At 37.3% G+C, this 15,380-nt stretch overlaps 1 protein-coding gene across 1 annotated transcript in view; it reads right to left on the bottom strand.

The window, feature by feature from the left end:
• LOC140945542 (dolichyl-diphosphooligosaccharide--protein glycosyltransferase 48 kDa subunit-like) overlaps positions 1 to 11,522 on the bottom strand; it is a 12,806-nt gene extending 1,284 nt beyond the window's left edge. The window contains exons 1-11 of the mRNA XM_073394558.1: positions 11,328 to 11,522; positions 8,998 to 9,108; positions 8,285 to 8,371; positions 8,051 to 8,154; positions 7,466 to 7,560; positions 5,427 to 5,520; positions 2,323 to 2,426; positions 1,763 to 1,807; positions 1,271 to 1,418; positions 873 to 996; positions 519 to 625 (exon numbers count right to left, since the gene is read on the bottom strand). Of these exons, the coding sequence (XP_073250659.1) occupies positions 519 to 625; positions 873 to 996; positions 1,271 to 1,418; positions 1,763 to 1,807; positions 2,323 to 2,426; positions 5,427 to 5,520; positions 7,466 to 7,560; positions 8,051 to 8,154; positions 8,285 to 8,371; positions 8,998 to 9,108; positions 11,328 to 11,493 (1,185 nt within the window). The 5' untranslated portion in view covers positions 11,494 to 11,522. The remainder of the gene's footprint in view (positions 1 to 518; positions 626 to 872; positions 997 to 1,270; positions 1,419 to 1,762; positions 1,808 to 2,322; positions 2,427 to 5,426; positions 5,521 to 7,465; positions 7,561 to 8,050; positions 8,155 to 8,284; positions 8,372 to 8,997; positions 9,109 to 11,327) is intronic.
• Positions 11,523 to 15,380: the final 3,858 nt, after the last annotated feature.

Here is a 15,380-nt window from a genome sequence, read left to right as displayed (position 1 = left end):
GAGGACTACTACCAAATGTTAGTCTGCGAGCAGGAAGTTAAACCTATTACAGGTTCACCATCACTTAGAGAGATGTCATAAAACTGACCAAACACAAAAAGAAAATTAATTTTGATCATTTCCACAAAATCAGTATACAATTTCTGCCATAACTACATTTAATATATTCTTTTGAAAGGTTTTGTATTATTGAATAAACACTTGTTGGATTAAGGGATTTCACCAGCCAAAAAAATTAATGCTGGCTACTTTTGAGAAGCAAGCAGTTCTGACTGATTCCCAAGTGCTTTGCCCATGAAAAAAAAGTACAATTTCCAAAATGGGGGCGGCAGCTACCCCTTGACCCCTCAGCCTCTGCTCTAACATCGTTGGTTCAAATTATTATTATATCATTCTTTGTTTTAATGTTATTTTAATACATTAGTAATATTTTTATACCCAGAAACAAAGGCAGTGAGAGCATGTAAAGGTAGATATAAAAATGAAGCAACAGACATGCAGGGCACAGGACTTATTACCTGAGTTTTGCTATGTAAATAGGTGTAGCCAACACGATTATATTCCACCTTGAACTGGAATACACCATACACATCAGGCAGCTTAAACTTGGCAACAAATAGACCATCTACAGAAAAACAAGTCTAACGGTTACTTTTAAGATACGTATGTATGTTAAAAAGTGTAACAAATAAATGGACAAAAACACAATTGGCTGGGTAACACTTGGATCTTTTTTGCTTGCTGTTGATGATCACTCCAACAAGAAAAATCAATGACTATTAAAGCTATATTTATTTAGTTTAAAACAAAGCTGTTTCATTTCTTACAGCACCTCTTAAATGCCTTTTATAAAGAAATTTATTTTGGTGTACCGTTGGACTTGTTTAGAGTGATTCTGATGAAAGGATCGATTCTGAAAAACTCCAGCTGCACATCTGTTCCCTTGAATGATTCCCACTTTCCATTTACCAGCTCCTCAATCTTGATGCTGTACACCTAGACATAATTATAAGAAACAAAATATATTATTTTATAATCACACCAAACCATGCTTCAAGATGTTAATGTGGAAACAAAATGTGTTTCATGTTCAAACTTTCAATTTTTATGCCGCGTAAGAAGGCTATTAGAAAGAAAGTTAAACTTCGACCAACATCTGAAAAGACAACATAGCCTTCTAAAATAATGATACGGCACACTACCAGGCCCTTCAAATGAACATCCTTGTTTCATTTTTACATTGTTTCAACTTGTATAACTAGCTACTAACCACATCATCCTCCACAGTATAAGCAGCTGGAGGTGTCACCTCCCCAGCACGGTGATGTTTAACCTCTCCGACGCGAAGGACACCATTCTCCTTAAATACCCATTCACTTAATGCAATAGCAAGCTCCTGGTTACCAGCTTTGGAAAACCTGTTATCAAGCAAAGTTCAGGCATTGTTAGTCAGGTGATTTATGCCTTGGTCAAGGTTAGCTTGCTTAACACCAGATCTTGAGACAAGCAATTTAAGGCCAGGTATCTGCCATGCCATACTTCTTGAACCTTACACCTCATAAAATTAATAGTGTATAATGTCTTCAGCCCCTACTTTAGGACAGGCAGCAATACTTCTGAAACAGATTTAAGCCTGACTGGATACTTTGTAGTCCTCCGTTTGTTTTTGTCAGAACACCTAATCTACCTAAAACTCTCAACTTTGTTATGCCCTGCATGACCATTGCGTTACAACAGAGGCTAAGCAACAGAAGGCACTTACTGTTTCGAGCCAGCTTTTGCACTCTGGACCGCTCTGTTGAAGTACCTTGAAGGAAAGTGAAAGTGAATATGAAACAGTCAATACCATAACAAAGTCTGATGCTTTAGTTCTGTTTATTACACTGTATCATCTGTGATCTGCCCTACACTATAAAAGGTGGTACTTACTTCTGAGTCTACTAATAAAATTCTAAGAAAAAGGTTTTAGTAAGCTGTGCATTTTACAGACTACAAGAGTCAAATTTGTTCTATTATTATTTGTAATGCTGCATGATATGCAGTTTAAATAGCACACCACTATTGTATGGCTCACAATGCAACAAAATCCCCTAATCTTGTTTTAAGAGAGTGTTGGTCACACTACAATCATGTACTTTGATCAGTACTGTGTCTAACGGTAGTGAAAATCCAATAGTGTTCTCACTACCTTCTTACACAGACCACATGTACTTTCTTCATGTCTCTTGTAGTATGAATTGTTATTTTGCATGTGAATGCATTTCACTGTTCTTAGGAACTAATCAAAAGATCCATCAAAAGGATATAATAATGCAAACTTACTCATCACTGAAGAAATCCAGTGAGCCTGAGAACACAACTCTGGCATTGTTCCTGGCTTGCAGGCCAGCAATCAACAGCGTACTCTTACCAACAGCATGAGGATACTATGTAAAGAAAAAAATAAAGCCGTTAGGCTTCTGTTAAAAATTAATGATCTGACAACAGAAAAGAATAAAGATATCTACAAGATTTGTTTTAAGTAAATATTGCTTCACTTGGTTTGTTTTTATTTTACCATATGTTGTAGTTAATTTTTTACCTAAGGTAATTTGTATTTTTCTTTTGTTTCTGGGTATGGTCTAGTAATGTATGCTGATGAAATTGAAACAAAAGAAAAATTAAAAATTACCTGAGATAAAATTAACTACAACACATACACCCAGCAAGTTACAAGTGAAAACATGAAACTCTAATTCAATTTGATCCTGTAACTGAAAAAGGTCACTACTTAGAACCGACCATCCTTAAGTAAATCACACTGTATGTAAATAGTTTTCATCTCAACTAACAGTATATTCTTACTTCAAGAACTGAAGTTTTATTTTGCATTGAGTCTCATAAAAGGCATTTATAGCAAAAACTTCATGTATTGTAGAGAATCAGTATCAGTGAGCCACTGAACTTACAAAACGGAATGCCAGAAAAACATGTTAAAATGGTATTTTATTTGAAAGTTTATACCTCAATACCTGAATTAACAACAGTCCAGAATTTTTTACAGCGCTGCTTTAAATGCAAATATATTTCATACCACCTTGACATATATAACGTATTAGAAGAGGTAGATTGCTCGTTATTAAAGAAGATCTCCAGTATGCCCAGTCACCCTCTGTACCCTACCGTCCCCAAAACGAAAGAAACTTCAGTGTGCCTCCTAGTTCCTAGCAGTCAACTCCCTAGGGTTAATACCCAGCGTTTTAAAAATAGTTTTTTAATAGGCTATTTTTCAAATATAGAGTAGCTATTTAATATAATTTGGATCTTGAGCCTGGGTGATGGGGGATGTTCATGAAATTTAATGATACGGCACATTACTGCTTCATCACTGTTGTACCTAACCTACTTCAACACGAGCACCAAACTAAAGAATCCTATAAAAATGAGCCTCACAAAGCTGAAACTCATTTTAAACTTTAGAAAGCTATCAGTTGATGAAGTCTTCAAAACGCTTAAAACAATAGATGCATGATCCAAAGCCACAGGTGCTGAGGGTATACCAGCTGCTGGTCCTTGTTCAAGGCTGCTTACGCCATTGATTAATCTCTCTTCCAAATCTGGGGTGTTTCCAGACAGGCTTAAAATTGCAAGAATCACACCAATATTCAAGGGCAGGGTGAAATTTGACAGAGAAAACTACAGGCCAATTTCCATTCTTCCTGTAGTGTCAAAAATCCATGAGCAGTTGGCAAATGAACAGCTACAATCATATGCCAGCCTTATCACAAAAGAACAATTTGAATATTCGAAGAACTCTTCAACCATTGCCTTGCTACTTAAAGTGGTCGATGAATGGTAATGGGTAAAGGATAAAGGGCTGATCACTACAGCTGTGTTCTTAGACTTACAGAAGGCCTTTGGTCTCATTGATCACTCATTATTACTCTAAAAACCCAAAGCAAACGGAATCTCTGGTGCTAAGCGTGCATGCTTTCATTGCTACCTAACCAACATAAAGCAGTTTGTCCAACGTAACGAGGTTTACTCAAATGAGAGAACTGTCTACCATTGAGTCCCCCAAGGATCCAATCTAGGCCCAACCATTTTCTGTCTACACATCAATGGTGTAGTGTCAACAACACCAGAGAGCTCTGTGTTTCTTTATGCTGACGACACTGAAACTCATCATTCGAGTCCTACCCTCGAAACCGCAGTTCTCAAAATAAATTCTAACCTCCAGAATATCTCTACATGGCTGCGGAACAAAACCTGATACTGAACACGAAAAAAACAGAACCAGTGATCATAGCAAAGAAGGCTCCCACGTCAAGTGCCGACATACTCATAAATAACAATAAGCTCAATGTGGTTGAGACCTTCAAATACCTAGGAGTGACTGTTGACAGCCATCTTAACTGGGAACCTCACATATCACAGTTAATTGAAAGAATTTCACCAAAAATAGCACTCTTAAATAGACTTGCTGGCTTTTTAGACACAAAGATACTTCTGAGGATCTACAAACAAACAAACCTCCTAGTGACTGATTAAGGATTTACCGTATGGCATGAATGTAATAAGTCCCTATCAAATAAACTCGAACGACTTCAAAACCAAGCCATGAGGGTTATTCTGAGGGCCAGCAGAGCCACCTGCACACAATACATGAGGAACACTCTAGGGCTGTTAACACTGTACAATAGGAGACGATTCCTCAGATTAGTTTTTATTTTTAAGATTGTAAACAACCAAGACTGCCCTAAGCAACTAGAGGGTTACCTAACCAGTAGGGCTGAGCTCCAAAACAGAAATCTGCAAAACCAAGGCACTCTCGATGTACCACAATCTAAGACTTCTTCAGGAAGAAAGACTTTCCAAATTGCTGGTGCAAGTGACTGGAACTCACTCCCTACAGAACTTAGGAAAACAACTAGTATCTATAGGCTCTTTTAAATTTAATCTTTTTAAACAACTGAGAGACAGTGACATTAGTAATCATAACTGTACAGTGTAACTAGTTGGATTTATTTTTAGTGTTTTCAATAGTTTTTAGTGGTTCATAATATTTTTATTATTAGTTTTTAGTAGTCTTATCTTTGCAGTTTTTAGTGCCTTTGAAATGTAATTTAGAATAATACTATTATAAATTCTATTTACTGGACATCTTGTTAAGACCAGCACTGTATAATGCTGATAGATATCTCCAGTATAAACAAAGTTTTTATTGTTATTATTATTACTATTACTTCTGATTCAGTAGTGATTGGGTTAATTGATTTTCACACTGCAGCAGCCATTTCAAGAGAGCTGGCTTTCCTTCACAACCAAGTCAAATTCCGGGAGGATTTTACTTTTGCCTTTTGAAGTTGATTTTTAACAGGATGGACAGATAGATGGCACAGGAAACCCCACAACAATTACCACTACTCAGTATTTATTATTTATACCTCAGATATTTTGACATCAGGATAGTAGGAATAAGCTGTGGATGATGCTGTCAGCACTTCTAGAACCAAGGGATTCTCAGGATCAGCAGTCATTCTACAAATTAATAACAAAACAACCATTTAAATAACCATACATACACGTATGTAGAATACTTCATGGAAAGTGTTCGTTCAATTTCTGATACAAAACAATTAGTGCATAAATACCGTACAAAGCACTTTCCATGTGGTATTGTGTTTATTATATTATACATACTGAGACGATTCATCATTTTGCTGGTTAATTATTTCAAATCTTTCCAAAATGCTAAAATTTGCCACTACACACTGCAAAATGACAAAGAAACAAAATATATTAGCAAATGTTCGCAAATTATAAAGACTGAGAGTAAGGATATGAGGCAATCCAGGAATTTCAAGTCATGTTAACTATTGCTCTCCATGTACAATCGATAAAAATCAATGAATTAGAGAAAAAGGGCCATTTTGAAAATTTGAAAAAACAGCTCCAATAAAAAGTACATGTACAACTTAACCCATTTGCCCCTGAACCGCCTGTAACCACCCCTGCGGATCCACGTCTTTCGGCAAAATCTCCAGGAGCGAATGGGTTTAAATTAGCTTACTTTTCATTCTCTTTTTCCCCTTCTGCTGTTGATTTGCTGGCTCTCCACAATTTTCTTCATCCACAATGAAATATACAAAATTATTTCACTCCAATTTCTGAGATGTTTTTCACTTTTTTAGAAGGCCCAGTTGAGACGTCAAAATGAGCCGGACCTAATTTGAATTAGGGTCACCTAAATTATTTTGACCGGCTGAATTGATTCAGACGCTGATCTTAATTCAAGCTGAACTAGATTCAAAAGGAGAAAAATGCTCACTTTGATCAAACTGATTGCAAAATATGTTACTATGATTTATGTACTAGGTTAATAGGCACATGAAAAGCTTGGCGTCTCAATCGAAGTCATTTCCACAGTCTAAGTTCCTGGCCATGCTAGGCGGAAGCCAAATTGAAATATGCATTCCTAATTGTTTTGGACGCTGAAGTTTTCATCTGTACTTAATTCAACTTATTAGGATTGGCCAATGAAAAGCTCGGCATCTGAACCGGGCCTAAGAGAAGCTCTGCATTGTGGTTGAAGCAATTCAAAATGCAAGGGCGCTGCAAGCTGCTAACACCGACAAAAGGTGGGAATTTTGGTACGAAACTCACACACCTCTTTAGCTTTTGATTGGATGTATCATTTTTTAACATGTGAAAAAAACATCATTCGCAATTCTGATTGGATGTATCACTTTTTTCACATGTGATAAACACTGTTCGCTCCTCTGATTGCGTATGAAAATTTACAACACAGCTTTTCAACGAGTATATCTCAGTATGTATATTACAAAGTATTGTCCTGATGGTTCTACTCTAAAAGAGGATAAGGGAGGAAGCATGGCTAAGTGGTCAGTACAACATCAGAGATCAAATCTCTTTCTTGTTAGCTGGGTTTGTTTCTTGGTTGTCTCAAGTTCAACTACTCAGCCATGCGTAACTTGTAGTCACAGTTAGCCAGCTGGTTTGCCTACTGCCTGTGGTTTTTTACCACGTTAAGCTAAATTACAACTATTTGTTCTATTAACTGTTTGTGGTTACTTGATGTGTGAAGCTTAAGTGCCTGTAAACTGGCTTGAACAGCTAGGTGCCCTTGCACTAAAAACAAAGCATTTTTTATCACTGTCTAAAAATTGTTTTTATTTATAAATTTATTTTCCTATTACTATTTTTTGGTTAGAAATTTTCTTACATTTGCATAGAATAAATTTAAAATTAAATTAAACATGTTTCAAACGTTATTTTAAGTTAACAAGTATCTACCTTGACAAAAAATAATTATTGTATGACTTAAAAACAAGAACTTAGTTGAGAGGGGATGATCTCTCATAATAAACTCCCACTTTTACAATTCTGATGTATGCTTAAAGTTCCATAAACTGAGTGACCAAAGATTAACACAAAAATTTGCCAGTCACTGAATTAAACTCACCCAACTCCTTGAAACAGCAAAGGATTTGTAAACTGAGGTCCCGTTATTTTGTTTGCTTTAATGACATTTGAAGGGTCAGCAACTATCAGTGTGTGCTGCAAATAAACATTCAAACAATCTTTGCAGGAATCAATAAAGTGTTGCCATTTTCATTACAGGCCTAAAAAAAACCCAAAAGTCATAAATCGGCATAATATATTTTTGTGTACCCGGTTACTACTGTAGTAACACTAAACAAATCTTCACATTGACAGTCTTTTGTCTAAAAAACAGAACTAAAGGAACCTTTGCCTATTTCAATGGCAAAAGGCTTTTCCTTAATGTATAGCTGATTCAATAAAAGTTGCTTTTGACATTGGGAATTGGGCACTAGGAAGCTATTGTTTGGTGGTCAGTCAGGCAAATCATTGTATTGTTCTGCATGCCCAAATGCCCAATGCTAAAAGCAACCTTTAATGAATCAGCTATATTCCCCATTGTCTTACATGATATTAGCAAGATTATATAAAGATCACAACCAATTTTATTTAAATCACAGCTGCTAATTGTGGTATGTTCAAGTTATTTATAATATTATTGTTTTACCTGGTCCAAATCAGAGACATCGTGGTTGATGTGATCAATTACAGAGGTCTTCTCTTCATCAAATTCCACACCGCACTCACTTCCCAGTTCACGGATAGGGTCACCTGATAAACATCAACAGTTATGATTAAGAAAAGACTACCTTCCCTCATGTGTTCAGCAGCTAAACTGGTTAAGCTTCATTTTTGCAAAATGAAGACTTTGATTAGCTACTAAAGAAAGAGGTTAACTAACCAATGGCAGAGCTGGTAGCAACTAGTACATTCCCTCCTCCATCAATAAAGTCTGTTATGGCTCTTACATTAAGAGATCCACCAAATTCTGAAATTAAGAAAAGATGTAACAAAACATCAACAATTCTCATCAAACAAGCCTTCAATCTATTATTGTTTATCAAGAGTGAATTTATATTGTAAATGCCAGAATTACTTAAACCATTATTGTTGGCCAATTTGCCAGCTCCAAATTTACAAACTTTGACTTATCAGGCCAATCTTGTGTACGTTGAAAATTTTGTGTTTGCCATACACTGTGTATCTTTTCAGACTGACAAATCATAGTATGTAAACTGACTTACATAGGTAATACACAAATATCTATTCTTTTGAGGACGATGATACTGTGATTATTTTACAAGAACAGCATATAGTGATAGCAATAGGATATGTTCAACAACATGAACTAAATTCATTACAAGCACTCCAGTGCTCGTTCTTTATTCCCTACAAATCCTATTGACAACACCCATGTCATTATGTTAAAACCTTGTAAAACAGGCTAAAGAATCATCCTCTCAAAGTATGTAACACTGAAAAGCTTTCCTCCTGTAGGTGTTTGAAGGGTATGAAGCAAACTCCACCCCGTATAAGGAGATTTTACCAGGACAGAACAGGTGGCTTCAATATTTTATGAGGCATCCAATGCAAAACATTTTGACTAGAGGTTACCTTCCACAGATGGGGAGAAGATGATTAGATGCTGATACAGGAATTCTCCATATTTGACAAGTGTTAGGCTTGAATCATCAGCAGCACGGAAAACTAGATCAAATCCTCTTTCTAGAAAACAAGAAGTACCGGTAGTTCAATAAACAAGTTCTCTTACACTTACAGTGTAGCACTCATTTTGGCAAAGCTTACAGCTTTATTGCAAACTGCAATTCCCATGCAATCATTACATATATTGTAAATAACATTCCGGTTTGGATCAAAAACTTTTCAACCACTCAAAATGGTTATTACAATAACAAAATAGGGTTTTTCTAAAAGCAGGTCTGCAGGCCCCTGGTTGCCCAGGGGCCCAGTAGTTCGTAGGCAAACCAGCCTGGAGGTCTAGTCCTGATTTTCAATACATTTTTTATCGTGTGGAAAATCCATAGGTATGCACAGATATGTATCTAATATGAGCATGAAAAGTGGGTGTCAAGGAGTTTGAATTTGTTTACTAAATATTTCAATCCGTTACCTCTTGTTTCTGATGTTTATGCTCTAGGTCAAAATTTTTTAACTAAGGTTGATTCTTAATTTCCTTTGTCTCCTAGCCTTAATCCATGAATAATTAGGGCTAGGAGATAAAGGATTTGATTTGTGTTCACATTTTGGATGATCACTTGAGCTTGAAGGAGGTTCAACTGTGTAAATTTGTGATTAATGAATTTAATAGTCTCCAGAAAAACCTTCGATATTAAACTCACCACATTTCTCCCAGCATTAGAAATGTTAGGTCGCTATAGCATGAAGTAAAAACTGAAAGAAGTCACCATCATTGGAAAAGCAAGAGGTTTCAAATTACACGTGACATTACTTTGCAAGTTTGTAGTGTTTTCTATCTCGTTTATTCAGCATTATCTACACCTATTTTTTGCTGTACGTTTTGTGGTAACATTTATCAAAGGCTTGCAAAAACATTCCAGTTTTTGAAAATGATTTGCAGCGGCTATTTAAGATCATATTTCAATCTCTTTTTTAATTCACGCAGTCGCGCACAATGCACATAAATACAAACCTTCACAAATATAAAACAGTTTTGAAAGTTCAAAAGATAGACTTGATACAAAAATACTGAGTCATGTTAACCTACAACTTTCACAGAAATTTCAGTGAAGACTTTGTTGCCCGGATAATATTTTAGTTACCCCACGCATGCGGGCAGCCGCTAATGTTGAGCCCTGGCTTCACTACACTCAGTTTGGTGGCAATCACAATGCTGTGCCAGTTGTGACAACAATCGAAACGATCGAAGGTAGGTATTGATTTATAACATTCAAAAAACAAAAACATCTTTCCCACGTTAGTGTGCTAATTTCTCCTCACCAAAAACACAAGAGGCATGAAACTCTGAGTAGCAATAAATGTTTAAGATTTAATCCAGTTCCATCAGTCCAATTGTATTCTGCTCTAGTTCAACAGTATGAGCACTCTTATAGTCCATGAGAACATCACTTTGTTACTTCATTCAATTTGCACTATATATTTTGAGACCTTTTCTTCATGTAAATCACTGCGTAAATTCAGTAAACATAAAGTTTATGAGTTTATCGATAGACTTTATCGCACCAATATTAGTCACCTCCGCTTCTGACAAAATCACAAGGAAAATGCATTATTCTATGTCCAAAGGCACTACCTTTGAAGGAGAAACTACATTATGCCATACATTTCTTTGTAGTGACTTGCAATGTTTGCCCCCTGGTGATCCCAGAATCCTGTGCGCATAACGAGGGTCTCCGAAAATCATTCATTGGTCACAGAATGTCCAATTGGGTCTATAATCATACGAGTGATTAAATTACAGTCCAATTTGGTCTGTAATCATATAAGTCATTAACAAATTGGATGTCTGCGCAGCAGGAGTCCAATTTGTTAATGACTTATATGATTACAGACCAAATTGGACTCCACTAACTCCATTATTAATCATAAAACAAAATCTAATTGGCTATCAACTATCCTAAATTCAGCACTAATAGGACAGATTAACCAAATCGGACTCCCGCTACAAAGTCGTCCGATTTTGTTAATTGCTTGTATGATTACAGACCGAGTTAGACTCCACTAAGTCCTGTTACCATTATGAAATTGAGACATTGGTATCCTCGGATACACTATTATAGATCTAAAAATACACGTATGTTCTTATACGGGAACAAAAAAGACGCATTACATAGATTAAAAAATACGTTGCGCAAGGTGAAAGGAAATCAACTGATCTCAACTAATATGATGAGGAGCAGTCTTTTGTTCTTTAGTGGCTTGCTGTTCCCAAACTTCGTTCTTACCTTTCAGAGAGTTAAAAAAGATAGAATGAGTCTCTCTTGTGTTGGAATTATCCAAAAGGACAAGCGTTTTTCCTCCCGCTTCGGTTAAGTGGAAGCAAACGAGAAAAACAGCCAAAAGAGACACTAAAAACCCGAAAGGGCGACACGTGTCCTTTGCGTGCGCCATGTTGGAAGCAAGAGGATCACATTTGCCTCGATATCGTTTCTTTCTAGTCCTCTGACCGAGAAGACCTGGGGAGATGGTTAATATCATATATGAGGTACCTACCGTTATATTTAAAGCACCAATCAGTTTTTGCCACAAAAAGTTTCGGAAAATCCGGTTAGAACAGGGTTAGAAAGAAAACACGACTATCGGAAAATTTCCGGGAGCAACGGAACATCAGAAAAAGTAGTCCTGTTTTTTCTGGGCAGAACATCCCAAAAGGAAATTCGTGTTCCATTTCTTGACTTTCTTCAATAGCCTAGGTGTTCGAAAGGGAAAGGGAAGAGAATTTGGGCGCTAGACCACAACCCTAGCCCACCCCCCTAGCCCCCCCTCCACCTCACCTTAGAGTTGCGCTTTTTACGTGCCCGATATCCCCTTTTTTTCCACCACGGTCAAACAAAGTTACTGTACATGTTTTTCTTTTGATTGCTGGGATTTCATTTGCCCATAGGAAAAAAAAAAAAAAAAAAAAAAAGGGCAAAATCAGGCTCCTGCACGCAAAGATGTATAAGTCAGTCGTTTAATAACACAACTATCTTTTCGTTTTTCTCATTTTTAGTAAACTTTAAAAACTTTTAGTAACTAACAGGATATTATATATGAAAGTAGGTCATCGCAGTTACAGTTAAAGACGCAACTTTTGCATTTGCGAAAAGAAAGCCTGAAAAAAATTCAGGCTTGTACGGGATTCGAACGGCTTGACCTCTGCGATACCGGTGCAGCGCTCTTACCATCCAACAAGCCAACTGGGAGCAGGTCGTTGAATTGGTTGAATCCCTTGTGAACAAATTTCTTGTTCGGTTATTGTTGATAGATCAGGTCTCAGATACACCGTCCAGCGGAAAATGACTTTTTTCGCCTAGGATATTTTTTCCAATCTATCTTGTCCTTCAATGGTCTGAAGCCGTTTTTGTGCGCTTCTCGCGCGCCCGGAATCCCCTTCCCCATTACTTTCAGGTCCACGCAGGCTACCGTTTTTGTATCGTCAGGAACTTGAATACGACTGCACATGAGACTAGTGTTTCTATTGACCAAACCGCGACCGGATTGACCAGAAATTGCAAGTAAAAACTAAAAGTCAAACACTCATCAGCCTCTTACATCTCAGTTCTGTTACTTACGTATGAAGAACTTTAAGAGGGAACTAGTAGCTTAGTCGGTGGTTGCTGTTGTGGCCGTCATACTAGTCTATCTAACTGGGAAGCGTCAACGTGGAATGATCCACGGTGGAAATGACGAAACGTCTGCTCAAATACTGACTGACGTTTTTGTTTGTAAATCCTTGTTAACACAGTTTGGGGTAGGATTCCTCAGTGACTGAAAAGCTTTCCACCAAAACTCCTATTTAAGCTAAGTTAATCAACGACGATCAGGTTGTGTGTGCATGGAAGCTAAATATACTGAATGCGAAACCTTATTAATGAAATAAACTAAAACTAGAGTGGTTCTCGAACTCTCAATCACAGTTAATCAGATAAGAACCCCCGCCAGTTTGAATCTATGCGAAAAAAGCACTCAAATCATGACCTCTTTCTTGTTTTCAAGGCGAAGCGGCCATTATTTCCAGAGTGCCCGAGGGCTCGACTATGTTTAAGAACGATCGTATCCTACTAAACATAACTTAGCTTTTTGCTGATTTTTTTTTTTGTTTAGTTACCGAGTATTTTATATTAGATACTCTGTCAAAAAAGAAATTTAGTAAGTCGCGCTCGTAAAGGCCGGTAACATGGGTCAACAACGTAACTTGAAGCTTTGTTGCAAAGTTAAGGCTAAGGAATTTTCTTTTTCTGCAGTTTTTCTTGTAGTTGTATGCGGTACATGCTCTCCAATGAGTGTCTCTGTAACTCTGAGATGTCGATGATCGAGGTTTGGTATATAATATTTAATAGCGACGTTGAAAAACACAGGCTCATGTCGTAATCGTCGGCACTGCACTGCAGAGTGCTCGTGTGAGTTACCGTTAAAACCCCCTGTCTAGGCATAAGTTACTATATGGCACGCAAACTGCGATCACAAGATTGCGCTCCTAAACAACGGAAAATGCTTTTTTTGCCGGAAACTCAGTTTTAATTACTTTAGTCAGTTCTTTTGCCACAAGTTGGCAAATGGTTGTTTGTTATTTTGCTTTCCAATTTTGGTTGATTTACTTTAATCCACAATCGCCAAATCTAGTAGGCTGCGAAAGCATCCGTTTTTCCTCGCTCTTCGCCGCTGGGGACGTTTCGCGAGGAGGAACGTCCCCAGCGGCGAAGAGCGAGGAGAAACCGATGCTTTCGCAGGCTACAAATCTAGAAAATATAAAAGCGAAATGTTTCTTAGAGTACCGCCAGCCAGTTTACCTTTATGAAACATACTAAAACATTTCTCGTCCATAGGGCCTTTGCCCGTTGGCGGGCTGCAGACGCTATTTTTTAGCATTGTCAAAGAGGGTAATTTTAAGTGGCGGTCATACATAAAAGCAGTAGATGGACGCAATAGTAAGGAACAAAAATAGTATAATATTTAGTAAAAGCAAAGAAAGAAAAAATCTGAATTCAGATTTCGTTATGAAATTAAACGAAACAAAAAGATTAGTGGCTGGGCATCTCTAAAGACTCCGAAAAAGATTGAAACAGGTGCAAATTTGGTCTCAGCTGACTCCTGCTGGCAAATTAGCTCTGAAGGCGAATCCCGGATTCTTTGCAGGGGTTAGTTTGCTAATAGCAACCCCCCATCATTCTACCAGCATTTTTACGTTTTTAAATCATATAAATTCTGCCTGTACTTTGCCGCTTATTGCACAAAATGTTTTTGTATATCAGTGGCAGCTTTATGAGCTGCAACCCCGTGTGCCTCATGACATATGCCGGCGGCGTGCTTCATGGAGGACAAAATGGTCAGGTGAATGATAGACTGCGAGCATTCTCTCTTTTTCTTCAGCCTATGTGAATGATCGCAGTAAAAACGCTGTTGTGTTTTTGCTTTGTATCGATTTTCATTTTTCACCGCTACTGTTTGCTGCAATAAGACAAAATTGATATAGCAACGAGCTTGGAGGCTCATGCTGTTCAATAAAAGACTGAACAGGTTTTTCAGAAGCTCGATTGCTGACTCACAGAATTAGAACGAGACAAGTCTTACAGGAAGACCGGTTCCGAAATTCAGCTCAGTATACATCAATGCTGGGATGGGAGATATAATAATGAATTCCTCTACAGAATTCACTTGCGAAGTAGAGTTTGCATTTTCTGCTGTCATTGTTCTGCATTTTCTTTACGGCTTGGAAGTCAGATGACGTCTGCGACAGGGTGGCGTATTGTAACACCATGCAAACTAAAGCAGTGGGAAGGCAGTTAGGTAACCTTGGTGACGAACTTATCGCACGGAAATCTGATAGAGGCAATATGAATTGCAGCAGGAGGTTAAAAATTGGCTTCATAATCATATTTTACGTCGGTGTTTTTGCTAAGTTTGCTAGCAGTGTTTGAAGCTTGACGAAAAAAGGGATTGACTGGAAAGACATAATGGAAGCGGTTACTGAAAGATTGCTGAAAATGAACCATGCATGCACGTCATTTTTAAACATAACATGAAAAAACAGGAAAGGTTGCTATTCCGGTATAGCTGTAGGCATCTGATTATTGTCAAAGGCGCGTTAAAAACAATTATGACTGCTACTTTTATCAAGAGATAGTCCTTTAGACGAGGATTAGAAACATTTCATAAAACAATTACTGTATCAAGGATGAGCCAGGGCGAGGGTGGCTTTACCTGCGTTGCATTTTAACTTCTTTACTTACTACATCTTTACTATTGTTAAAAAAATCTTAAAATTTTTTAAAATGCACGTTTATGCTATTACTGTA

This window comes from Porites lutea, chromosome 1 (genome assembly GCF_958299795.1).
Source record: "Porites lutea chromosome 1, jaPorLute2.1, whole genome shotgun sequence".
In the NCBI taxonomy this organism is placed as follows: Eukaryota; Metazoa; Cnidaria; class Anthozoa; order Scleractinia; family Poritidae; genus Porites; species Porites lutea.
This window is presented reverse-complemented; position numbering and strand designations above follow the sequence as displayed.